General features: G+C 35.6%; 1 protein-coding gene across 1 annotated transcript; it reads left to right on the plus strand.

Moving 5' to 3' along the window:
* Window positions 1-18,590: 18,590 nt before the first annotated feature.
* On the plus strand, window positions 18,591-26,079 carry LOC145586027 (zinc finger protein VAR3, chloroplastic-like). The gene is made up of 6 exons (XM_081642740.1): window positions 18,591-18,994; window positions 20,047-20,164; window positions 22,765-23,111; window positions 24,340-24,453; window positions 25,470-25,568; window positions 25,691-26,079. The coding sequence occupies exons 1-6, from the start codon at window positions 18,654-18,656 to the stop codon at window positions 25,809-25,811; spliced, it is 1,140 nt and encodes a 379-aa protein (XP_081498866.1). The 5' UTR covers window positions 18,591-18,653; the 3' UTR covers window positions 25,812-26,079.
* Window positions 26,080-27,540: the final 1,461 nt, after the last annotated feature.

A 27,540-nucleotide genomic window follows, 5' to 3' on the forward strand; every position in this document is an offset into this window, starting at 1 on the left:
TAATAAATAATCAATAATAATTATAACCATAATAATAATCATGAACAATAACGATTATCATAATCATAGCAATCATAATTAATAATAATCATAACAAACATAACTATAACAATATTCATGTTAAAGCATAATAAAAGTAAGATCCTAGGCATGATACTAACAAGATTAGTAACAAACCCTAGCATGTCACTAAGCAATAAAAATCAAATCTTTAGCCCTAACATGATACTAACAATCATAAATATTAGGAAGAACATAGGAAGCATCATAGAAATCATATTTAATATTAAAATTACCCTAGACATGATACTAGGAATCATAATAACAATCTAAACATGATTTCTACATCATAATATCAATTAATCAATTAAAGTACTTACTTGGATGCCTCGTACCTCTTTCTAATAACAAAATACACACGGTAGTAACTTCAAGGAAAATAATAAACAAAACAATTACAATTAAATAATTAAAAGAGAGATTTGGACCAAACCCTCAGAAATTAAAACCTTTCACGTCTAGGGCGAAGGCAACTTCGAATATGGCTAGGTGTTTCTAGATCTTGTGAATGCGGAATTTTGTATGAAAAAGCAAGGAAGAATAGAATGCTGAAGAATACTTGATTGAAAGCTAATTAAAACTAATTGTTGATGAGAATTCGTGGAAATTGGTGAATGAATGATTGTAGATGAAGAGAGTTTTTTGATACGATATTTATAGAGAAAATCAGCCAAAAAAGATAATTTAACAAAACAGAGTCTGAAGATCACAAAACAGGATTGGCGCCAACCCTAGCTAGCTGGCGCCAGGCACCAGTGGCTAGCGCCAGGCGCCAATGGCTAGCGTCTGGCGCCAAGCCTGGTTCTAGGCGCCAAGGCCTGGGGTTGGACGCCAAACTGGATTTCAACACCTTTTCGAAAATCTGATAAATTTCCCGTACTGGAAGATAAAATAATATAATTTCTTCAAAAATGCTATTTGATCTTGATTAAAACTCTAAAAAGTCCTAATTGAATTAGAAATGAAAAGAACCTTCTAGAAGATTCTAGAAGACTAAAACCATTCCTAATTGCATTAGGAATGATAAATCATATTAGGCCCTCCCCTAGATCATTGGGCCGTACATAAAGCTCAAACCGGACCCAGTTCAGTAAATTGGCCATAACTTCCTCAATATTCATCGGAATTGGGCTTATAATATATCGTTGGAAAGGTCTTTGCAAGCCCCATCCAACTACACCACTATTGGACCCATATCATGGACCAACCAAACTGGATTAGCTGTTTTCTTAAAATAAAGTTTTCCAAAACAGGGAGAAGAGAAAAGAAATAAAACTTTCCGCAACACTAGACCTTTCCACACTTTCATTTCATTCGATTATGACTCGACGTGAAAGGCACTCATCACTGGGTTTGGTTTTGGGGAGACACAAATGGGTGTCTACACCTTATCTTTTCCGTCCGCCTCAGTTAGGGACGGACGTATACATGCGGCTTAGGGTCAAGTCGCTCGTTTTTATTTTATTTACTTTATTTTACTCTGTGACCGGGTTGATGTGGTTCAAGCAACCTAATCGCAAATTTCACGCGGAATTTCTGTGTAGATTATGACCGTGCAAATAAGCATAAATAGAATGGAAAATAATATAACAATGTTTGACTTTTCATTAATTTGTCAAAATTACATTGTTGTGGTCGTACGGCTTACATTGCTCGGTCAACAGACCTAGCTGTATATACAGCTTTTGGCTAAGTACTTAAACTTAAACATAATATTTCTTCAAATTGTCAGTGTTCCATGTACGCGGGATAGGTCGGCCGTTCATGGCTTCAAGACGGTAAGTTCCATCTCGGACTTCTTCCCTGACTCGATACCGCCCTTCCCAGTTTGGGGTCAGCTTTCCATCTTCATTTGCTCGTCCCACAGCCTCCATCTTCCTTAGGACCAGATCTCCCAATTTTAGCGGCCGCTTTGACACTCGGCGATTGTATGCCCTTGTCATCCTTAGGCGATAGATTCCGTGTCTAAGCGCCGCGTTGCCCCTAGCTTCAGGGAGGAAGTCTAGGGCGGTCTTCATGGCTTCCCAATTAGCCGCTTCATCATATAACATCACCCTAAGGGTGGGCTCATACATCTCAATTGGGAGGACAGCCTCGGCGCCATAGATCAAGAAGAATGGAGTTTCTCCTGTGTAGCTCTTGGTCGTGGTTCGTATGGACCATAACACATTAACCAACTCATCAGCCCATAAGCCACCTGCCCTTTCAAGCTTGCACTTAATTCCATTGGAGATCAACTTGTTGTATGCCTCTACCTGGCCATTGGCTTGTGGTCGGCCGACTGAGGCAAAGCAATGAGCTATGCCCTGGTCCTCCAACCATTCTTTGAGTTGAGGCGTTTCAAACTAGGGTCCATTGTTGAACACCATAGACTGAGGAACGCCAAAGCGTGTAATGATACTCTTCCATATGAAGGCTGAAACATCCGTCCACTTGATTCCCCGTACAGCCTCGGCCTCCACCCACTTTGTGAAGTAGTCTACTGCTACAAACACATAGCGCCTTTTACCAGATGCTGGCGTGTACAGTCCTAAAATATCCATCCCCCATTTGGCAAAGGGGAGCGGACTACTGATGGCCGACAGACTATTGGCGGGGCGATGGATCAAGGTTGCAAATCTCTGGCACTTGTCACATTTCCTTACCATTTTCATGGCGTCCGACTTTAAGCTTGGCCAGTAGTAGCCCAGATGGGCAGCCTTTTCAGCCAAGGCTCGTCCTCCAATATGAGAGCCGCACTGCCCCTGGTGAAGATCGTCCAGGACATCATGCCCTTTCTCAAGAGTGACACTACGTGAAAAAACGCATTTGGCACCGGTTCAAACCCGGCCTAAGGCACTGGTTTGAACCCGTGCCTATGTGGGGGGTGCCAAATACCCCCCTTTTGGCACCGGTTCAAAATCGGTGCCATAAACAGGTTTTGGCACCGGTTAACCGGTGCCAAAAATACTAAAAAAAATATATTTATCCTCCTTTTGGCACCGGTTAACCGGTGCCAAAAATGTCCATTTTTTTTTTTTTTTTTGGTTTTTTTTTTCACTTACCAATAAAATCAACTGAAAAAAAAAATAACAATTCACAACAAAAATCGAATTGGTTTCAATATATATAATCCAAAATTTACAATACATAATGAAATCCAAAATTTACAATATATAATGAAATCCAAAATTACAATATAGATCAATTACAACAAACATTATAAATAAATAAAAAAAATTACATTATAAATCATAAAAAAAATTACAACATGAACATATCAATATTCTTGCATAATCTGTACACACTAATTAAAACAGAAAAAAAAAATCAATTGGTAAAAATAAGCTTAAGAATATATAAAAATTATCAAAAAAATTAAAAAATTATCAAAAACGAAAAAAAAAACCAAAATTATCAAAATATAAAATATAAAACAGAAATTGAAATCGAAATATAAAAAATTATCAAAAACAAAAAAAAAACCAAAATTATCAAAATATAAAATATAAAACAGAAATTGAAATCGAAATATAAAAAATTATCAAAAACGAAAAAAAAACCAAAATTGAAATCGGAAAAAAGAAACCAAAAATTCGAAAAAAACCAAATCAAAATCGGAAAAAAAAAAACAAATACGAAAAAAAACCAAAATCCAAAGTAAAAGGCAAATTAAAATCGAAACCCTAAAAACGAAATCCAAAATAAAAACCAAAATCGAAAACCAAAATCAAAAACCAAAAAAAAACCAAAATTGAAATCGAAAAAAAGAAACCAAAAATTCGAAAAAAACAAAATCAAAATCGGAAAAAAAAAAAAACAAAACAAAAAAAAAAACAAATACGAAAAACAAATAGGAAAAAAAAAACCAAAATCCAAAATAAAAGGCAAATTAAAATCGAAACCCTAAAAACGAAATCCAAAATAAAAACCAAAATCGAAAACCAAAATCAAAAACCAAAATCAAAATCAAAAACCAAAATTGGTGAATCGAAAACAAAACCAAAATTTGTGAATCGAAAACAAAAACAATTAAAATCGAAAAAAAAAAGCCAGAACTTGAAAAAAAATCCCAGAAATTGTTGTTGATGTTGATGCCGGTGGTGGTGCTCGAACTTTGTGGTGGTGGCGGCGGCTGTTGTTCTCGAACTTTGTGGTGCTCGAGCTTTGGTTGCTGCAAATGAGAGGAGGTCGAGCTTTGTGGTGGTGCTCGAGCTTTGGTTGCTGCATATGAGAGGAGATCGAAGGGAGTTGAAAGACTAAAGAAGAACGAATAGAAAGAAAGAGAGGAGATCGAAGGAGATGAAAGAAGAAAGAAGAACGAAGAGAGAGAGAGGAGAGAGAAGGAGGAGAGAGAAGGAGAGGAGATGAAATGGGGGAATGGAGGCGGAGAGAAGGAGGAGAGATAAGGGTTTTAGGGTTTTAATGTTCCGGTTTTTCCTAAAAACCTTGGGCCGGTTCAGTGGCACCGGTTCAAACCGGTGCCCTTTGTATTTTTGGCACCGACTTGATCTGAACCGGTGCCATTACTCTTGGTCTAAAATCCCGCCCATTTTTAGGGCCGTTTTTGGCACCGGTTTGGTCTGAACCGATGCCATTTGGGGGTTGCCTTTTTGTATTTTTCTACTATTGTGATACACTTCAGGTACGGCTTCACAAATGCCTTTTTAAACAACTCCTCCTGCTTCATTTCGAACCAGGCTGCTCTCTTTTTCATCAGCCAGCTCTCTTTAGGATCGGTCGGGAGTAATCCATCCTTTAGATAAGATATGATCCCGTCCATCCAAGTGGAGCTTCTATCAATGATATGTACCGGCTCGGCATCAATACTCCTTCTTTCCTTTACCTCCCAAAATACCGACCTGGGGGTATCACATGATGCTGAGGATGCTAATTTAGAGAGGGCGTCCGCCTGATGATTGGACGAACGAGGAACTTGTTTTAGAGTAAAATGATCTAGGCCCTTAGCCTCCTCCTTTACAATTTTCAGGTATTTCATCATAGCCGGCTCCCTTGCCTCGAAGTCTCCATTCACCTGGCCGACTACAAGTAGGGAGTCCGAGCTTACATCAATCTTTGTTGCTCCTGCCGCCTTACACATTCTAAGGCCGGCCAGGAGGGCTTCGTACTCGGCCTCATTATTGGAGGCTTGAAACTGAAATCTCAGTGCGTACTCAAACTTATCTCCCTCAGGAGACTGACATATGACACCTGCACCACACCTAGTAGCTGTTGCACTACCGTCCACGAACACCTTCCAGATCTGGTCTCCGGCCGGCTGAAGATCCGGTCGAGTCATCTCAGCTAAAAAATCAGCAAAGGCTTGTCCCTTGATTGCTTTTCTTGGCTCAAATGCAATGTCAAAGCCTCTCATTTCCAAGGCCCACTTGAGCATACGGCCACTTGCCTCTAGAGTTGTAAATGGCTTCTTTAGAGGTTGGTCTGTGTAGACCACAATTGAATGTGCCAAGAAGTATGGCCGCAGCTTTTTCGATGCCATGTATAACGCCAAGCCAAATTTTTCAATAGGGGGATACCTCATCTCAGCGTTGTGAAGTACATGGCTGATAAAGTAGACTGGGATCTGGTGGCCGTTCCGTTCAGCAAGCAGGACGGCACTTAGAGAGTGTTCAGAGATGGCGAGATAGATAAATAGCTTCTCACTCTTGAGTGGACTGACAAGCCGAGGCAATGTATGAACGTGGCTTTTTAGCTGTACGAATGCTTCCTCGGCCTCCTCTGTCCATTCAAACATGGCTTTCTTTTTGATGGTTTGAAAAAAATAACGGCACTTATCCCCTGATCTTGACAGAAATCTACCAAGTGCTACTAAACAGCCGGTCAATCTTTGTACTTCTTTAATCGTCCTTGGTGACTTCATGTCCATGACGGCTTGGATCTTTTCAAGGTTGGCCTCAATTCCACGCTGATCAATTAAAAATCCGAGAAATTTACCGGACTCAACACCAAAGACACATTTCTTTGGATTTAACATCATCCTATGTCGCCTGAGTTCGGTTAAAGTTTCTCGCAGATCCTTCAGATGGTCGGCCGGCTCTTTTGACTTGACAATCATGTCATCAATGTACGCCTCCATATTCCGGCCGAGCTGATCTCTAAAGACTGTATTAACAAGTCGTTGAAAGGTAGCTGGGGCATTCTTAAGGCCGAATGGCATAACTTTGTAACAGTACAACCCCTGCTCAGTTACGAACGCTGTTTTCTCTTGATCTTCTTCCCATAATGGAATTTGATGGAATCCGGAGTATGCGTCCATAAAACTCATCAGGGCATGCCCGGCCGTTGAATCAACCAGACGGACGATTTTGGGCAAGGGAAAGCTATCCTTAGGGCATGCCTTGTTCAGGTCGGTGTAATCCACACACATTCTACAAGTTCCATTTGGCTTTTTCACAAGAACCACATTGGCTACCCAGTCTGGGTAATACATTGCCGAATGAAACCGGCGTCCAGCAGCTTTTTTACTTCAGCTGTGGCCGCCTGATTCCTCTCTTTTCCATGATTCCTTTTCTTCTGGAGGACAGGCTTAATGGCTGGATTTACAGCCAGCTTATGCACGACCAAGTCAGGGCTTATTCCTAGCATCTCACCAACATCAAATGCAAATACATCTTTGAACTCTCTCAACAATTGAATTAACTCATCCCCAAGCACACCCAAAGCTATAATGCCCACACTAACCGTCCGACCTGGTTGATCGGGGTCAAGCACTATATCTTGGTGACTGCCGGCCGGCTAGGGTCGTAACTCTTCTGGCCGACCGACAGTCATTAGCTGATATGCTTGTTCTATCTTGGCCGCCTTACGCTTCTGGCCGACCTGGTGTGCTAGGAGTGAGGTTCCTTCTTCTTTTGGCTCGAACGCCTTTGGTCCGCGCGCTGTAGGCTTAACCGCCAACTGATTACATTCCTTTGCCATCTTCTAACTCCCTTGGATTGTCCCTATTTTTCCGTCCGTCCTCTCGAACTTTAGCAGCATTAGGTGAGGTACAATGACTGCTTTGGCTGCATTCAGTGTAGGACGGCCGAATATGACATTATATCCAGTCAGCTCTTTCACAACCAAGAAGCGGACAACCATATCTCTTCCTTCCCCTTTTTGCCCAAAGCGGACGGGTAAATCTATCCGCCCCACCGGGTGGATAACATTCCCCCCAAATCCGACCAACGGGTGAGTGATGTCCTGGAGAGCATCCTCTGGGAAGCTTAGATTCTTCAAGGCGCCCAGGCTGATGATGTCAGCCGCGCTACCCGTGTCAATCAATATTCGTCCGACCTTCAAATTGGCTATCTTCATAATGAATACCATGGGATCATTGTGCAGGGCTTTGACCTCCCCCCGATCGGCCTCACTGATGATTACTTCAGGGAAGGGTTTGGCCTTTACTGAGTCCATTTGCATCACCTTTCCCAAGTTCCGGGTGTCCTGCTTGATCCCCTTCATAGTTGGGCCGTCTGAGGCGAATCCCCCCGATATCACGGCCACAAAGCTTGAATCAGTGCTATTCCCATCATTTTCCTTGCCTTTATTCTTATCATTCTTCTGTCTTTGTTCGGACGTGTTGTTTGTCCGTGTGTAAGTGAATTTGGACTTCATCACATAAGAATTCAACATGCCCTTCTCGGCTAGCTTGTCCAGCAATCTTTTCAAGTTGATACAATCGTTTGTGTCATGTCCCACGTCCTTGTGGTAATGACAGTACTTGTTCTTGTTCCTGTACTGAGTCGGGCCTCTCAGCGGCTGTGGCTTTTCAAACTCAAACTTATCCTTGATTTCCATCAAGATAGAATAGCAATCCTTGTTGAATTCAAACTGAGGCTCGTACGTCTTGACCTTCTTGGACTTCTGTGGTTGGGCATCATCCACCCAGACTTCCTTTCTCTTTTTTCCTTTTTTCTTTTAGCCGGCCGAGTCTTGCTGAGAAAGTTTCTTCTCAGCCCCCTTGGCCGGCGCTTCTGATTTCGTGAGCGAACAAAAGTCCGCCGCTTCAATATAAGCTTCGGCTTCCCGCAAGACACCTGCGTATGTCCGAATCTTTTTTCTTACCAGGTCAAATTTAAAACCATTGTGCCTTAATCCCCGGAGAAATTCAGAGTAAGCCATTTCATACGACGGATTATGAATTTGGGCTTTTTCTTGGTTAAATCGTTGGATGTAGGAGCGTAGGCCCTCATTCTTCCCTTAGACGATTGTTGCCAAGTTAAGGCTAGTCTTTCGAGGCGGTATGTTGTATGAAAAATTTCCCACAAACAGCAAACTAAGAGTAGTAAAACAATTGATACATCCGGCCGGCGAACTGTTGAACCAATCCTGCGCCACACCTTTCAAAGTGGCCGGAAAGCATTTGCACCAAGTAGCATCATATATACTTTGCAAGTACATCAGGTTCATGTACGAGGTGATGTGTTCTTCTAGGTTGCCCGTGCCATCATAGGCTCCCACAAGTACACTCTTCACCTTTGGCGACTGAGGGGCAGTTAAAATATCTAGCGAAAACGGAGGCGGCTTATCTCCCAGAATGAGTAGGCGCATCTGCCAATCGATAGGTTGTGGCTGCACGGACAGTCCAGCCAGGTAGGGAGCCTGTCCGTACGCCTGTCCGTATGGCCCATATTGTCCGAAGGCTTGGGGGTTCGGCTGCATCAAGCCATTGAACCCCTGAGGAGGTTGATATTGAAGTGATTGCGTTGGAATAGGAGTTGGAGTATGGACAACTGAAATAGGAGTTGGGGTGCGGACCGCCTGACTTCTGCTGGAGATGGCCGTGTTGGTATGTTGGGAGAGAGAATGATGTGAAAAATCATCCGGCATAGTTGGGGTTGAGGCCGTGTCCGAGTAGGCGGCACGTTCCCGCTGCTTATGCCGAAGGTAATCCCTTGCGTCCTTCCATCGTCTGGACGGCTTAGGCTCCTCTCTTCGAGGCTGCCTACCACTCCCCCCAGCCGACTGTGTTTTCGCCAACAAATCAGAGAAATTTGTCCGTGGTACCCTCGGGGACCTTCCAGCCGGCCTTCGAAAGGGAGTGTTTCCAGCGTCCGTTGCATGGACTGCTTTGCTGTGCGTCTTCTTTGGATCCCTCTGTTCCTCTCTCCTGGGCGGCTGCCTAGAGGTAGAGTCTCCATTGCTCTCAATCTCCTTTCTGAATTTGTTAAGCGCGGCCTTAAGAGAGGCTGCGGTAACAGGGGGGTCATCAGCTTCTTGAAATGTGGCTATCAGCGGATCGCTGGTATGGATTGTAGGGATTATATCCTCTACATGTCCATCCTCACCTGGATTAGGTGTCTGACCGTCTATCGCCATAACGTACGAGGATCCCCACAGACAACGCCAAATGTTTCGGGTGTTTTTTGGATTTCGTTGGATACTGGTCACGCTCTCCTTGCAACGAGACGGTCCGACCTGCAAAACAACGAATATTTCGGTTGTTGGAATATTCGCCTCCGACGATCAAGTTAGTGATTGGAACGGAAAAGGCTAGAGAGAAAAAGTAGAGAGAAGTTGGAGCTATTTAATGCTCTTTTTGTTGTAATGTCTTAATCCACCCCTCCCATCATAAATGATTGGGGTATTTATAGGGGTGGGACTCGTGCCCCATTCTAGGGTTTGTACCCTAGAATTGCGTGACGTGATTGGCTGCGCAATCAGTGAATGCCACGTGTTACTTTGGGGGCGCCGTTTTGCGGCTTTCATTGATGTCTCTCGGGATTTGGGCCCTGACGTTATTAGGCCTCTTTTGCGTGTTGATATTAGGGGAACACATGCCCTAAACACGTGGCATCTTCCTGTAATGACACGTGTCACCCACTAACTGGGCCACGTGTCGCTACGAGATTGGCCTAAACCGTTGAGTGCCCTTAAGCTGGACGCGTGGCATCTTCCCATAGTGACACATGTCACCCTATAACTGGGCCACGTGTCACTACGGGACTGGTCCACGTATACAGGGTATTTTTACCCTCAACATATATCACCAAAAATTAAAATATTGGATATTAAAATATACATCACATCAATTACACACATATTATTATACACAATGAATTCTCGATCCAAAATTGAAAATTTTAAGCTCGTGTTATTAGTTCGTGTTGCGCGAATTCATGCCTTCTTGATTTCTTTATTTTGTCTTCCCTTTTTTTTCCTTGCTATTGTGTGGTGCAACTCACTATATCCACAATTCTTTGTTTAACTAATATACAAAAACAAATGAATTATTAGTTAGATTTGAGCAAGAAGAAATGTTGAATGAATTGAACCAATTTTCATATGAATAACAGTATAACATTAATTAATATAAAATGAGCATATATTAGTGTAGAAATGATCATCTATTAATATGGAAATTGTAGACACCCATTTGTTTCTCCCCAAAACCAAACCCAGTGATGAGTACCTTTCACGTCGAATCATAATCGAATGAAGTGAAAGTGTGGAAAGTTTAGTGTTGCGGATAGTTTTAATTTCTTTTCTCTTTTCTCTGTTTTTGAAAACTTATTTTAAGAAAACAGTCAATCCAGTTTGGTTGGTTCATGATATGGGTCTAATAGTAGTGTAGTTGGATGGGGCTTGACAAGAGCTTTCCAACAATATATTATCAGCCCAATTCCGATGAATATTGAGGAAGTTATGGCCAATTTACTAAACTGGGCCGGTTTTGAGCCTTATATGCAGCCCAATGATCTAGGGGAGGGCCTAATATAGATTTATCATTCCTAATGCAATTAGGAATGGTTTTAGTCTTCTAAATTCTTCTAGAAGGTTATTTTCATTCCTAATTCAATTAGCATTGATAAATTGACTTTTGTTGACTTTTCAGAGTTTTAATTAAAATCAAAGAGCATTTTTTAGGAAAATACGATTTTATCATCCTGTACGGCAATTTTTATCTGATTTTAAGAAAACGCGTGATTTTCTGAATCAGCGCCAAACGCCAGCTGTTGCGCCTGGCGCCAGCATTGGCGCCTGGCGCTAGTGTTGGCGCCAACAGCCAGTGTTGGCGCCAACAGCCAGCATTGGCGCTGGTTCTGTTTTTTGTGCGCCAGACTCTGTTTTGATATTTTTTATCTTTTTGGCTGATTTTCTTTATAAATAACGTCGTAAAAGCTCCGTTTTCATTCACCAGTTTTCAATTCTCTCTCATTCTCTTCAATAATCATTCACCAACTCTCATCAAGATTCTCTTGATTACTCTCTCTCTCTCTTTTTCTAAACTAACTTTTACATACAAAATTCCGCATTCGCAAGATCTAGAAACACCTAGCCATATTCGAAGTTGCCTTCGCCCTAGACGTGAAAGGTTTAATTTCTGAGGGCTTGGTCCCAAATCTCTATTTCCATTATTTAATTTAATTGTTTGATTATTATTTTCCTTGAAGTTACTAACGTGTGTATTTTGTTATTAGAAAGAGGTACGAGGCATCAAAGTAAGTGCTTTAATGGTTTTTTTTATTGATGTTATGATATAGAAATCATGTTTAGATTGTTATTTTGATTCCTAGTATCATGTCTAGGGTAAATTTAATATCAAGTATGATTAAAAGTATGATGCTTCCTATGTTCTTCCTAATATTTATGATTGTTAGTATCATGCTAGGGTTTGTTATTAATCTTGTTAGTATCATGCCTAGGATCTTGCTATGCTTTAACATGATTATTATTATTATTAATATGATTGTTATTATAATGATTATTATTATGATTATACTTTATGATTTATGATTATAATTGTTATAATTATTATGATGATTACTTTTAATTATGATTATTATAATTATGATTATTGTTTTGATTATTATTATGTTGCTTGATTATATTTATTTTTATTGCTTGATCACGCCTTTTATGCATGTTTAAAGGGAATTTGGTACTTGTAATCACGATTAATAAGATAATTAATAATCTTGTTTAGGGTTAATTTGATTATAATTCAAGTGATCGCCAATAATAGATTAATTTGTGCATTAAATTCAACCAACATAGATTAAATAGGTTTAGGGTAATCCTATTGATTGCATGTTAGTCAAAAAGCGCACATGAATGCGATCAGAATAAAGTAGAGGCCTATTATTAGGGCAGGTTCAATATCTTTTAGGTTGGATTTGTACCTTCATCCCCGAACCCTTATTTGGTTCAAGACCTTATGGTGTTGACGATCTCTTGGATCGTTAAGGGGTGTAACCTTCACCCTGTGAACGGTTTACAAGTTCCTAAAACTTGTTGGCGACTCTTTTGCTCTATCTTCTTCCCTTTTGGACGCCACCGTACTTTAGTGTATGATCACAGTGGGGTTCAAGCTAGGGGTTAACGCTTGAAATTATTCAATACAGAAATGAACAACTATTAATACATAAATGAACATATTTACATAATTGAATATGAAAATAAACATCTATTAATATATAAATGAACATGCATTAGTTTAAAAATGTCTATGGAAGATATCAATCAATGAACATGAAATATATACATAAATAACTTTTGAAGCTATTAATACGTGATTTATCATAAATCTATATTAAAAAAGACATACATTGAAACTCAAAACTGATCCGAGCATGAAATATTTTAAGAAGATCACCAAAATATTAATACTTATCAAAATTCTAATGATCGTATATTAAAATGTGAAAACCATATACATTTATGTGATTGAACATCTACCAAAATACAAATGAACATTCATCAAAATAATATTCCACTATAAACTAGGAAAAAGAATGAACATATATTATGACTATGTAGTAATATATAATTGAACATTTATAAGATTTTTTTTTGTGAATGACTGTTTACTAATATATAAATGAACATTTATCAAAATGGAAATGAACATTCATTAAAAAAAAATTTTAAAACCCATTACGAACTAATTTAATTAATGCTTACTTTTCTCCAAATTCTTTGATGTTCTTCTCTTAAACTATTTCCTTCGTACCGCAAAAAAAAAAGAAAAAAAAACTTCATATACTCAAAAATTAAAATGCACTTGTTCAGATCACTAGTTTTTAAACGAAAATTATTAAAAATTACTTAAATGCAATAGTTCATACTTTTTCCATGCTATATGCTTTGATGATATTCCTGTAACACAATTGCAGCAAAAAAAATATTAAAACTAGAGTTTATATACTCTTTTTCGAACTAAATATGTATACAATCACTTACTTCTTTGAATTTCGACCTTGATTTGTTGAATTCTATAGTAATTGAACAATTCTTTTGATAATTTGTCACAATTTTGTAGAAATTTTCGTATTTTTAAATGTAAAAAATTGGTTTAGAGAGATAAAATGCAGAAAATGGGTTAGGAGAGATAAAGTAAAATGCAGAAAATGGGTTAGGAGAGAGAAAAAAGATATGAGAAAGGTGGGTTGATTTTTTTTTTAAAAAAATTTATATAGGGGGTGGGGGAGGGTTAAAATTAATACAGTTACTAATTTTACGGAAGGGGTGTTAAACGAAACTCTGCGTTTAAGGAGGGGTGTAGGGGAATATGCCTAGACTAGTGTCTAGCCATATATAATTAGTCATAAACTCATGAGGCCTAATAATGGACTTTTAACTTGTTTGACCCAATACTCTTGTGTGTGACCTCATAGGATCCATTCTATAAGGCTTTGGACTATTTAACTAGCCTAAAGATCAATTGTCATATCTAGCACCAAACATTGACGACCCTATAGAATGAACTAATTATCTCCATAATCGTGATCCTTGATATATCTAGTAATTGCACTTATCAAAGACATAAATCCTTCAAATATTTGTTATCTTCTTTCTCGGTTTTGCAATTGGAGTATCCATCACATTTACCAAGAGACAAATCGCACAACAAATTGGGGGAAAAAACTACATATACATTGAATGTATGTGGCTCCCACATACATTATGACATGACATCATTTTATTGGTTGTTTTAATGGGCCCCAAAATCCACTAATTTTGATAAATCATTCAAATTTGAATGAAATTTCAAATTAACTTAAGGTTTGAATTTCGAATTAATTGTTATTTTCAATGTAATTAATTTAATAATTTTTTTTCTTCATATTTCAATATTTTAATGGCTCTACAGCATTAGTAAGACTATTATACTTCAGATTTATCAAAATGACAAAGTCAATCATGCGGTGCATAAGTCATCTCTTAAGACTAACTAATAAAAATTTCAAACAATGAACGATGTAATTAGTTTATTTAAGAAATTAACCACTTGAAGTTTAAGAAATTAGCAAGCTAGATTAATTCACGGACAAATTGTCCATCAAAACATATAGGGAAACCTCACAAGGACAATGATTTACGGTAAACAATGGTAATAATCGTTGTTTACCTCAGAATAATAAGAAAATTGTGTTAAATAAGTTTTTGAATTTTCGATAATCAACAAGAGCTATTAATGTGGATAATCAAGTTATTAATGTTTACCTCACAAGCTTAACTTCAAACATATAATCAAACATACAACCTCGTACATTAATAGCTTCGATAATGCATAATAGCTTGTATGCAATGTTTACCTCGTACATTAATAACTTAATTGTTCGCATTTACAACTTTTATGTTTGGTAATTGAGGTGAAAAATCTGTTTTAAGGTGTGTCAATGCATAACTTCAAACATTAACAACGATTAATAATCAAACATACAACCTCGTACATTAATAGCTTGTTGGGCGCCATTAACGGTGAAATTCAATGATTACTAAAGTAACAAAAGTAGTCAAAGTCGTATTCGTTAGTTAAAAAAATGGAGAGTCGAATGACCTAAACAATGGTTGAAAACGATAAAATGTCGGCGAAAATGGCAAAAAAAAAAAAAATGCCGATGATATTAAAAACTTTAACTTACTAATTTATTTATTAACACAAGCAAATTGTTTATTAACACAAACGGACAAACAATTATGTTAGGTAACTAAATATAAGAGACGTAGCACTACTTATTATTAAAAAAAAAAACAAAATCCTACAAATGTCAATGTTTATCTTACAATCTTTATTACTAATGATGAACATAAATTTGCATCGATGAAATATTGTCTCCAAGTTCGATCTCTCACAAGAACATGAGTTGCCTCTTTTTCAAATTTTATTTGTCCTTTCCCTCCAATTGATATTTACAAAGATAGTAACAAATATTGTATCCTAAATCTTGTGATGAGTAAGTTATATTTTATAAATACACTTTTGTAGTAACAACAAAACCAAAAAAAATAAAATTGTGAACATATAATTATTAGTAATAAATTGATATATTGAATATAATTCTCAATAATTTTTCAAACTTTGAATACTATACATAGAACATAGTTATAACTTTCAAAGTTACCAATTTACCCTTAATAATTGAACTTACTAAAACACATTAATCGTTATAGGAAATAAGGCAACATTATATTGACCACGTGTAATGATTATTGTTTAATTTTTTTTTCATGTCCGAGAAAAAAGGCGACAAGTGTTTAAAATTATGGATGATGTGAAATAAACACAGTCACTGAAAAGTCATAAGAAATAAAATTGAATAAGTAAACATATAGTAATCGAGTTTCACATCAATATTAACCATTGATGTGAAAACTGTAAGTATATGATTAGTTACCGACGATGATGCAATGAAAAGTAATATATTTTGTTTGCTAAATATTTGTATGGTGAATATCAGATTATCTCACAATGTTAGTTAGTAACACATTGCTCATAAATTGTTACACATTAAATTTGGTACCGGGTTCGTATCTCATCCTTAATCACAACGGTTTTTTTAGTATAGTTTCCTTAATCACATAATTATATGGTAACAAAAAATAAATAAAAATATAGTATTCGAAACTATATATTTTATTCATATATGTCAATTTTTTTATTAACAACCTTTTTTAAAAAAACACACGGGAGTATTTAGCAATAAGTGATAATAATTTATGTGTAATCTTACCTTTTGTGATTTTATGTTTACTCTCAATTATTTGATTAAAAACCTTCAATAAATGAATAAAACTCTCCAATGTATGAATTAATCAATACAACACTTTATAATTGTATAATTGTAGCTAACACCTATTTAATTTTATATATTTCTTTATATGTAATAAAAATATAATATGTACATTTTTGGTATGTTTGAAAACTTTGTAGTTATAACAATAATGACAAATTACTAACACTTCTTTTAAAAAGTTAACAAACATAGTAGGGTTAAAATTGTCCAATTTAAAAATCTTTAAAAAATAATTTCATTGGTTTTTTTATAATGATTTGCTGATTTGTAGTTTGTAAAACATCGTCAAATGAAATATTATTCGATTCTTATAATAAACATCTATCTTCATTTGACGTTGGCTAGAATGTTATTTTCTTAGTAACAAAATTGTATATTTTAGTAACCTAAAATATTTTTTTAGTAACAGGAAAGATTATTTGGCGCCAATGAAATTTGTCCCACCTTCTTAAAGTAAATGGCGCCAAAAACCAAAAAATTTTCCCTCTCAATTTTTTAGCTAATGATGAGTTGTCAATTTTTAATTGGTAATGTATGTGGTGTCCCACATACATTCAATGTAGGTTTATCATTGTCCGCAAATTGGGTAGCTAATGTAAGCCATTTAATGTGCAATAGTATGGATATTGATGTTTGTAATAAGGGCATGTTTTGAACTGAACTGAACTGAAATGAATATTTTGTAAGAGAAGGAAATTAGGAGCTAAACTGAACTGAACTGAACTGAACTGAGCTGAAAGGAACTGAGCTGAAAATAAATGTATGAGAATAGGCCCTAACTCTAGTTTATTTTCTATTATTTCTTCTAATATTTAGAAATTCCCCTCGTTAGGGGGTGGGAAGAGGGGATTTAGTGGTTATGATATCAGTAGTTTAGAGCAACTTCAATGGCAAGCTAATTTGACAATTAGCTTGTCATGCCACATAAGCTTTTAATCTAATTATCAATTTAGGTACTTTTTGCTCAATGGCTAGCTATTAGTTTAGTAGTAATCGTTGGACAGAAAATACATGGAAAAAGTTTAATTGGTGTAATAAACATTTTATTTTGGCAAGTTTAATTCTCAAGCAAATTAGCTTAGTCAAGCTTATTGAGTTTTCTAGCTCCAATGGTCAAACTAGTAGCTAGGGAATTATTGAAATTGCAAACAACTCCCTAGTTACAACCATTGAAGTTGCTCTTAGAGAGAGGGGTGAAATCAATTAACCTATACTAAAAGCGAATCTACGATGATTCTTGTCACAATGTCATTAATAATTTTCCCTCCTTTTTGCACTTTTCCTTTTTATTTTTTTATTATTTTTTTTTTGCCAAATTTTAGTGACTTCCATTTTATAAGCTACAATAATACTTATTTCTATTTTGACAACATATCTAATCCAATCATACTCAATTAATATACTTCCTCCGTTAATGGTTAATTGCAACAAAGGGGTATTATTTGTGAGATATAAAATATTCTTTTGTTGCAAAACTTGCAATTAACCATTAACGGAGGAAGTATATTTTTTTAACATATATTCTATATACTATTAATCTTTTAGTTACAAATTTACAAACATAGATTAAAAATAAGGTATTGAAATATATCATTGTCCAAGAGTATTATAATATTAAGGAGTATCAATTTTTTCCTCCAAGCTCAACATTAATCATTTGACATTAAAATTTATTTTAATTAAAAATAGAAAAATCATTTTGATAGCGTAATTTGTATGAATCTTAAAATTATACACAATGTCTATACAAACAACTGAACAAAATTATTTTATTATATTATACTCCCTCCGTTTTTTATAGACTAGAATTGGATTTGCACATTTGCCGAGACACAACTTTAATTATCAACATCTTTTATTAGAGATTATTAAAGTTGTGTCTCGGCAAATGTGATTACTCAATATATATTGAAAACTTCAATCTAATTACTCTACACATTTTATGCAATGTGATTATTAAAATTAAAATAAAAACCACTACTACTCACTATGAATATATGTTTAAAAAGTTGATTACGGAATACTAATTATCCTAAAGTAATATAAAATCAACTAAATTTTCATTTAATGCCGGTCAAAGTGTGTCAACAAAAATATAAGGACGAATGTATATGAGTTCGTATACGGGTACTAACCTTTTTTTTTTTAAGACATATACGGGTACTAACCTAAGCTTATAATTTCATTTTCTTATATTAAACCTAATAGCTTCTAAATTTCTATTACTAAATTATTTTTTTTATAAAATAATTCAAAATAATAACCTTTACGCATTTGGTATAAATTAAAAGTCAAGTTATTTTGTCTCAAATATTTTTTTTTTGGATAAATTATTGTTAAATTGACAACCAAACTTATTCCCCTAAAAAAAAATCATTGTTTATAATTTTTGTTGTAAAGTTAATTATAATGGACTTAACCTAGTAAAGAGTATATTGGTGAAAATGTGAAATAATTTTTATTCTACACACACAGAATTGAAGGTGTAAAAAAAATATATACCGGGTATAGAGTTCCCTCCCGAATATAGGTTATTCAATCCGAAGTAGAACACAACAGCTTAGCAGTAGCAACAGTAGGAAGAAATCAGAAATGTTAATCCGAGCACCTCACCCTCTCTCGTCAATCTCTCTCCTCCGTTTTACCGCCAGACCCAGGAACCCCCAGTTTCCTCCTCACACCACCTTATTCTCTCGTCTCTGCTCTTCTTCTTCTTCTTTGGTTGCTGAAACTTCCTCTGAAGGCTCTGATACTTCTACCACAGTTTCTCCTTCTCATCATCCATGGCCGGAATGGGTTGCCTTTGTCGACCGCTTGAAATTACAGGGTTATTTTCCTCAGAAGTCTTCCGATGATGGGTTTCGTTATGGTGAAGTTAGCATCTTGAAGGACCCTTGCCTCAGCTTTGCTCGTGACCGCTACGACCTTTTCAGGTTTTTTTTCTTCTTATTTTTATTTGCTTTTGTTTGAATTATTTTGTTGTGATATGTTGCATTTTAGGTTGAATTTGATTGAATATATGTGGGGATTTATGTAGGTTGTGTTTGTCTTTCTTACGAATTTGGATACAAATTGTAATATTTGGGGTAATGCAATGAACTATTATCCTTAATTTATGTTTTTGTTCATTACTTTTAGGGAGTAAAGGGATTTGGATTAACTAGTGTCGTATAACTTCAATTGTAATAACTGGTGATATCACTAGTTGGGGTACTCATAATATGTAGTTTTCGGCCAAGCAAATTCAACTGTTGTTGGTTGTTGAGATAATTAAGTTTGATCTGATTTGTGTAATTGTGAAGTTTTATGACTAATTCACACATTGAGGTGATTGAGCCCTTGAGGGTCAGTATTAGGTGTTTTAAAAGATCAAAAAGAGGGAAGGTTATCAAAGAAGATTAAGGATAGTTACACGAAGGGGAAAGCTTTAGTTAGGACAGTATGATGAAATTCAATTAATTGTCACCTTTTGATCAATATTGAACAAGTGGTTGTGAATGAATAATGAAGCTAATTAGTTGTGAATGAATAACGAGGCTAATTAGTTCTGTGTCCATTATATTTCTAATGAAAAGGTAAGAGAAGAGACATGTTTAAATTGAACTTTGGGAAGATATAGTGCGGTTTTATGCATTTTGGAAGCTTAGATTTGATAACAATGGCTGTAAAGAAGATACTTAAAGCAAGATTTCTAGCAACTAAACATTTGCAGCATAGTTATGTTCCTTTTAGAACTTCCAACTACTTCATGTAGCTTTTCTCTTCAAGGGTTATTTGTAACTTGGTAAAACTACTCTTTTCAAGCTCTTTTTATCTTTTTTATTTTTTGAATAGTTTGCATAAACTGTTTCTACATCTGTGATTTATTTATTTTAAATATATGCTTGGCAGCTATCTTTGTTGAACATCTATTTCGGAAATGGGTTTATTTTTTATTTTTATTTTTATGCAGTACCTTATCTTGGCTTTCACTTATTCCATGCAGGTCTTTGTCAAAAGGTGATATTCAGACATTGGTGGAGAAAGGATGTCCTAAAATTCAACGCAAAGTTATTAATTCTGCGAAACGGTTGAGAGTATATGTGGGATTGGAAGAGAAAAGTGTGAGTAATTTCGATTTGTTGGATGTAGAATTGAATAAAATTATCTCTTTCTATTGCTTTTGCATCCTGAATGTCATATATTATGGATCTTATTTAACGAATAGGTTTTCTAAATTGTCCCATTGTCATGCCAAGGTATATTGGTATTATATATCTGCTCTGAATGTTGCTCTTTTCCTTCTAATATGATAAGCAAATCATATACATAGTTTCAGGAATTCACAATCGCTCCCACACCAATTAAAGGCCGGTCTTGGGCCTGATTTGTGGTTACATATGTTAGTATCATCTTAGCAACTAATGAGTAGTTTCCACTGTGTAGTACTCCCTCCGTCCCTAAATTACATTCCTCTTTGGAAATTTACACGGGAATTAAGGAGGAAAGAATAAGACAAATAACAATAATTAGATAATGCAATGGGAAGTACAAAGATGGATTAGTAATTACTCATGACATGTCATGTCATCAATCCTTTGCAAAAAAAAAAGGACCAATCACATGCTCCTAATTGAAAATTTTTAACCAATCATATTCATTGTAATTTGGCACAAGGATTATGAGTGAGATTAGGTAAGGATGAGTGAGAAAGCATTAAATATAAAACAGAAAAAGAGAGTTGATTTACTAAAAAAAACTTACCAAAAATAGAAAGGAGGAATGTAATTTTGGAATACCAAAAATAGAAAGGAGGAATGTAATTTAGGGACGGAGGGAGTAGTCTGTAACTGCCTTTATGCATTTGCTATCATTAACATCAGATGCATTACTGCCACATGTTTAGGTTAAAAATTGATAAATGTATGAGCTCTCAATCTACTTTGTTAGTTTGTTACTGCCAAGCAGGTAGGACAATTATCATCCAGAACATATGGAGTCTATTACATGATTTACATCATATGTTAAGTACATTTCCTAATCCCTAAAATCCACTTCTCAGGCCATAGAGTCAATCAATTGGAAATAATCGTAGGATAAGTCTAGTGTGCTTGTTTTGTAAAATCAATTAGTAAACCTCATAATTGGATTGGTAAGTCTAAGGAATATCTAATTAGTAAGTGAAGTGTCATTTAATGATGCTGAACTTGTCTTTTAAACAAGCAACATGCAAGTATCTTAGAAACACATCCTTTTTTGAATTAAATTTGATATGCTAACATTTTGTGCAACATGAACTTTCTGCAAAAGGCATTAGAGATTTAGAGATGTCTTAAAATAATATAAATTTGTTTTCCTCCCAAAAATAGAAGTATTACTACTAATTCAGGACTGGGTGAATAAGAAAATTTGAAAATTTGGGATTTAATGTGGTAGCTTAAATCTCAATATTGCTACTAGGCTACAAATTTTACTTTTGCAGTCATTTTTAAAAATTTACCTGTTGGAGTCCTTGGAAACTTGGAGGTTAGTTGTCTACAAAGAAAGTGCTGCAAAATTCTCTAGTTTTTCCTTTATGCCAGATGACCAGATCTATAATATATCCAAGATTGCGACAACTCATTTGGAGTAGGAAATCTTCTGCACATAGTGTAAAGCTGTGCTACTGAGAATTGACATTCCTTTTTGTTAGAGGTGCAATTTTAGAGTTATTGTGCCAAAAAGTTGTCTACATGTTCTGTTCCTGGAAAAACTATAATGAAGCAGTTTTTTTCCCTTATATTACCTTTTTCGGAGTTTATAAATCTTAAGTATATAGTAAGAAGAATGTCCCTTGATTTCCGTGAGCTGTAACATCTTATCAACAAATTACCAGGAGGTGGTTTTGCTCTCATGTATTATGGTGAGCCCAGACAAGTGCTTTCCAATTACACTTGATAAATCCTCTATGTCTTTATTGGCAGCACCATTCAAATTAGTGAATTATTGTGGCGATTTGCTTCCTGCTTGTTCATATAAGTTGGTTCCTTCACTTTCAATGCTATTAGGGGCTGATGCCCAAAGCACTTCAGCATTACGGCTTTAGAGTTGTGATACAAGTATGTGTACCGAGGCATTTTAAATTTTCAGCATGGAGGCTTTTAGTGTCCAGGGGAGTGCGAACCTTTTTGGGTGAAGTGAACTGTTGTATATCTAAATTTGAGTTGCCAGATTTCTTGAATTTGACATTTATGTTAAGAAGAGTATCATCTTGCAGGCAAGGCCGCATGCTACCTGATTAAAGTCATGGTTATTCAAATCTAGCTATTAGATATATAATTTGCCTTGGTTAAATGATATCCTGACTTTGTAACTCCTTGCCTTTTAGTCATGAAAAACAAATAGTAGTAGTTGTTCTACTAAGTATTGACTATACCAGTAAGTCTTCAACTCCAGCAGGAAACAATAGGAATATGTATTGTTGTGAGTATTGTCAAGATGCCCATCATAAAGTTGCCACCTTTGCTAAAGTGAAAATTGAGAGATGTGGGAATGCTCATTCTACTGTAACAAGCCTTTTATACAAATTATTTATTTTCACTATTACGAAGCATTGGGAAAATGAATAACTGAAAGGCATTGTTTCTTGTGTTCGGATGAATTGGATCTGGGTTATTCAATTTACTGCTGATTGAATCGCTTGTTAGCTAATTGTATATTGATATACATCTTTATTTACCTGCAGGTATGTAACATATGCAGTCTTCAAGGATCTTGTGATCGAGCTTTTGTAATGCTTGGAGAATCTGAAGGAGGTGCTCGAATGGTGGATGTCATGCGCCTCTTGTTGACCTATGCATTGGATCCCATAACTATCTCTGGAGTAGTGAGTACTACCAGTATTGAGCAGGCTGAATCAGCTTCAAGGAGATTGCTGAGCTTGTTGATTAACTTAAGCGAGGTGTCTACAGGTCTACCTCCTCGTGAGTTTTCTGAAAATTCTGCCTATAACAAGGAACAATCTGTTCATGCTAGGGATGCTGCACTGTCACAAGATGTTCAGAAGAAGAAAGGGGATTGGACATGTCCTAAGTAAGTCTTAAATTTCCTTAGCCGAAAAAGCTAAACATAAACTGCTACATTTATACTTAGAAACCAACAACCACACTACATATTTCCAACTTTGTGTGGTTGGAAGTCTAAGAGTAAAATAGTGAATGACTAGAATGAGAATGAGAAAATGTTAAAATACTCATACTGCTGGCCTGCCCCATAACCTTGCTTTGTATTCCTAACTTCTACTATGTTCATTATCACCTGAAAAGAGAGGGTAATTCAGTAGCAAAAAAAAAAGAGAAAAAAAAAACCCCTTATTAGAGCAACTTGTTCATCTATGGGGAACAAGTAGTTTGATATCATTGACAACCTTTAACATTCCAGGAACGCTCTCTAAAGAGCCCTGTTTGAACTTGTTCACAAATTCAAGGTCTCTTAAATGTTCTACTCCCAGCCTATATCTCATAGGAGGCATTGGTCCTAAAATTTATACAAAGAGTACTTTGTGTCTTCTTTTATCCTTAGTCTCAATAATTGATGCAAATTCATCATCATTGGGGAAGAAGGACGGAGTTCTAGTGCTACGCATATAGAATTAAAGCACCATTTTAGAAATATTGATAATATGATGAATTTCTATATATTTGGAATTCTTGTGCTATGCCTGTAACTCTGTAAGAGCCCCCTTTTTGGGATTGTACATGCTGTTTAATGACCTTTATGGTTAAATAAAAGGAAAAATTGTCAAAAATAATACAAACTTTGAGCAATCCGCCAAAAACAAGTTAAACTTTTAATTATTTTTGAATAATACAAACTTTGAGGGTTATCCACTTTAAACAAGTTAAAACCGATTAGTTACCTCATGAATAGGTTATATGGAACACGTGATATTGTATTATTTTTTAAAAACTATTAAACAACTTTATAAGATAAATAAAAAAAAACGGTTAAATAACTTGTAGGTAAAATAACTTGTTTAAAGCAGATATCCCTTAAAGTTTGTATTATTTAGAAATAATTAAAAGTTTGACTTGTTTTTAGCGGATTGCTCAAAGTTTGTATTATTTTTGACAATTTTTCCTAAATAAATTGATTTTTGAAACATATTTTATCTGGAATTAGTTTACTCTCTCTCTCTCTCTCTCTTCTTTTTTTTTTGGCAAATATCAGTGATATCAGTTAAGCATTCAGTTCATACATATCTAATTAATAACATTCAGATTCTGATTTATTGTTTCATGCCCCTTGGATTGATTTGCAGGTGCAATTTCATGAATTTTTCTAAGAACATCAAATGTCGGAAGTGCAATGAGGAGGGTCCTAAACGGGTTAATGCCGTTGTTGAGATGAAGAAAGGTGACTGGAAGTGCCTCCAGTAAGTTGTGGTTTCCTTGAACACCCTAACCAAATTTATTTTTCCAGATTGTCATGGTAAAATGTACATTATTTGTCATGTGGGAACTTTATATAGTAGTTTTATAAATATCAAAATATGGGAGGGTGAAGTAGACAGCTTCCAGGGTTGTCAATTCCCAGAAAAAAAAAATTAGTCAGAAATTTGTTATGTTGGAAATATGAAGTGCAGTTGTCCTACTGAGAATAGAATGCGGGACTTACTGTTTTATTGAAAAAGGGGCAATGCCACAGTGAGTTCCAAATGATAATACTTCCTCCGTTCTTTTATTATTGCACCACTTGCCTTTTTAGGAAGTTTCACAAATATTGCTCCATTTCCTCTTTAGGAAAAAAATTATTTGTGTTCACACTATAAATACCCAACATACTCTTGCCTTTTCACACTTACTTTTTAATATATCAATATGTCACATGGGCAATTTTGTATTTTTACCTTTCTCTCTTATTTTTTTCCACTACCAAAATATTTGTCCCCAACTTCTATGGTGCAATAATAAAAAAAACGGAGGAAGTATGAGATTTCCAGTTCCTCATATTGATTGAAATTTTTAGTAAGCTATGACTGTTTGGAGAAGTTGGATCAAAGCTATTGTTTGCTTAGGTATAAAAGAGACATGGGAATTTTTTCTTCCTTCTCTTTTCTTTAAAGGCCCAAATGTAAGACGTAGCCAATAATTACCTACATTGTAGACTTTGGACGCAGTTTAATGCCAAAATAAATAATTTATCATAGCTGCCTTGATTGCTCGAAAACCTATACAATGTTGTCATTGAGTAGTGATGCGACCGACTTTAAAGGCCCTAAATGAAATGATGGGATGTGGTTTATAGGAGCAACTTCTTTGAGTATAGAAATCAACCTTTTGCATTAGCTTATGAAGTTGACAGTATGATTTGCTGTTGGGTACTTTGCTTTATATTTTAAGTTTACTGTTGATCTACTTAGCACACTTTCCTAATAATTTGCTGTGATAGGTGCGAATGCATAAATTTTGCTAGCAGACGGAATTGTTTTCGTTGCAAGGATCCACGACCCCCAAGGGCTCTGGAACCTGGGGAATGGGAGTGCTTCAAGTAAGCCTTTCTATCTCTCTGTTTCTCTTCATGATAGATAATCTAACATTCTTATTCTTAGATGTCCAATATTGTGCTATGATTATGATTTCAAACTCTAATTAATAGTTCATTTTTGATAGGTGTGATTTCCTGAACTTCAGAAGAAACGTTATCTGTCTTAAATGTGGTAGTGAACCCCATAAAGAAGAAGTAGCGCATGACAAGATACAGAATAAGCGGACAAACCTGGTGGTTGAATGAGTCGGATAGAGGAACTTGCCTACTTCAATGACATAGATAACAGCAGTTGCATCCCTGATCTGGTAACATATTGTAAGCGACCTTGTCATTCAATTTTGTAAAAGTAAATTGAACATGTCTTTACATTTTAGAACAATATATTCTAGTATGGTCACACGTTTCTTCAGTTGATTAGGATATACGCCACATTCCCATGTTTTTCATTTTCTTCCATTATTATTTGATGCGAAGCTAGGTGGATTTATCAATATAAAGTCTGAAAGTTAGTGTATAAAATATAAATCCAACTTTTTGTTGAGTTCCTGTTTTCAAATTAGTTGTCAATAAGGGAGCCCTTTGAGCTTTTCAATCTGGAAGTTTTTTTCCCTCGTGGTTTTCATAGGTGATACTGTCAATTTGTGTGGCTAGTACTTAATGGTGTAGCTTCTTACTAAAAGTATACGTTTAAGTTCATTAATACTCCACACCTTTTATAATTTAAAAAAGGAAATTCTACATGACATTGTGTTCTGCAAAATTATATAGGGTAAAATAAGATACTTTGATTATACTAAGTGACCCTTTGACTAATTTACCCCTGAGCTTCTTTTATTTATTTTTTATTTTTATTTTTTGTGGGAATGGAATAGGGAGCGGTGACTTCTTAAATAATAATAATCGTCATTCGGCACTTACAATCATCCCTTAAGAGATCTAAATTCTCAATATAAGAACTAAACACCCGTAAACTAATGACATCGTTTCTGAACTAGTGAACTAAACCTGAATAGTTTTAGATGTTTTTGCATTGTTTTTTACGGAGCTCCATTGATGTATAGTCTCAAAAGTGATAAAACTTGAATGATCATCAACATCAATCTTCTAAATGCACCTCTATACCAACAGCCTCGTAGTTCTACAAATTTGCAAACTGAATCTTCAAATTTGTATTCTTGCACACACTAAAAACAAACAAACAAACAATACTAAACCCTACACGGAGAGATTGACAAAACCCTACACGGAGAGATTGACAAAACCCTACACGGAGGGACCGACTATAATCACCATGCTCTTGGTGATCTTTATTGGCTAAAAACATTAAATTAAGAAAGAATTTGGGGGCTTACCAGTTACCATTTATAAATTTCAAATGGTCGTTCGGTTTGAAGGGAGAGAACAGAGAAAATTTAAGGGGTTTTTTTTAAAGAGTTTTTGAATACCTGAGCTCATTTGTTAAATTACTAAAAAAAAATCTGTTAAACATTAAATTTTTATTTTATTTTATTTTTGTAAAAAAAAAAATCTACCCTTCTCTTATGGCAGCTGTTATCAAGCTTTTTCTTCACCATTTCTTACCATTGAAGCTTCAAATTGTACAAACCATTTTCTTAAACCTTTTGACACATACTCCACAAATGTCACAATTGATAATTCTAGCCCAGATTTGAAAAGAAGATTGATAAAAGTTCCCAGCTTTGGCCTCCAATTTCTTCTCTAATTTGACCATTGTAGAAACCACCACTATCCACCATTTTTTTTTATTGTATTTGCAACCATAACCACCAACGAATAACTTTCCCTAATTTGTTATTATTGATGTGTAAAATTTCAAAACAACACATATAAGTGTCTCACATTGAAAAAAGAAGAGAGAGTTGAATACTTTATATGGCTAAGGGGAGATAAGGTTAATGTTATGTTTGAATAACAAATTAGAAGGGAAATGGAAGGGAGGGAAATAGGAGGA

This window comes from Chenopodium album, chromosome 2, assembly GCF_948465745.1.
Source record: "Chenopodium album chromosome 2, dcCheAlbu1.1, whole genome shotgun sequence".
NCBI lineage: Eukaryota > Viridiplantae > Streptophyta > Magnoliopsida > Caryophyllales > Amaranthaceae > Chenopodium > Chenopodium album.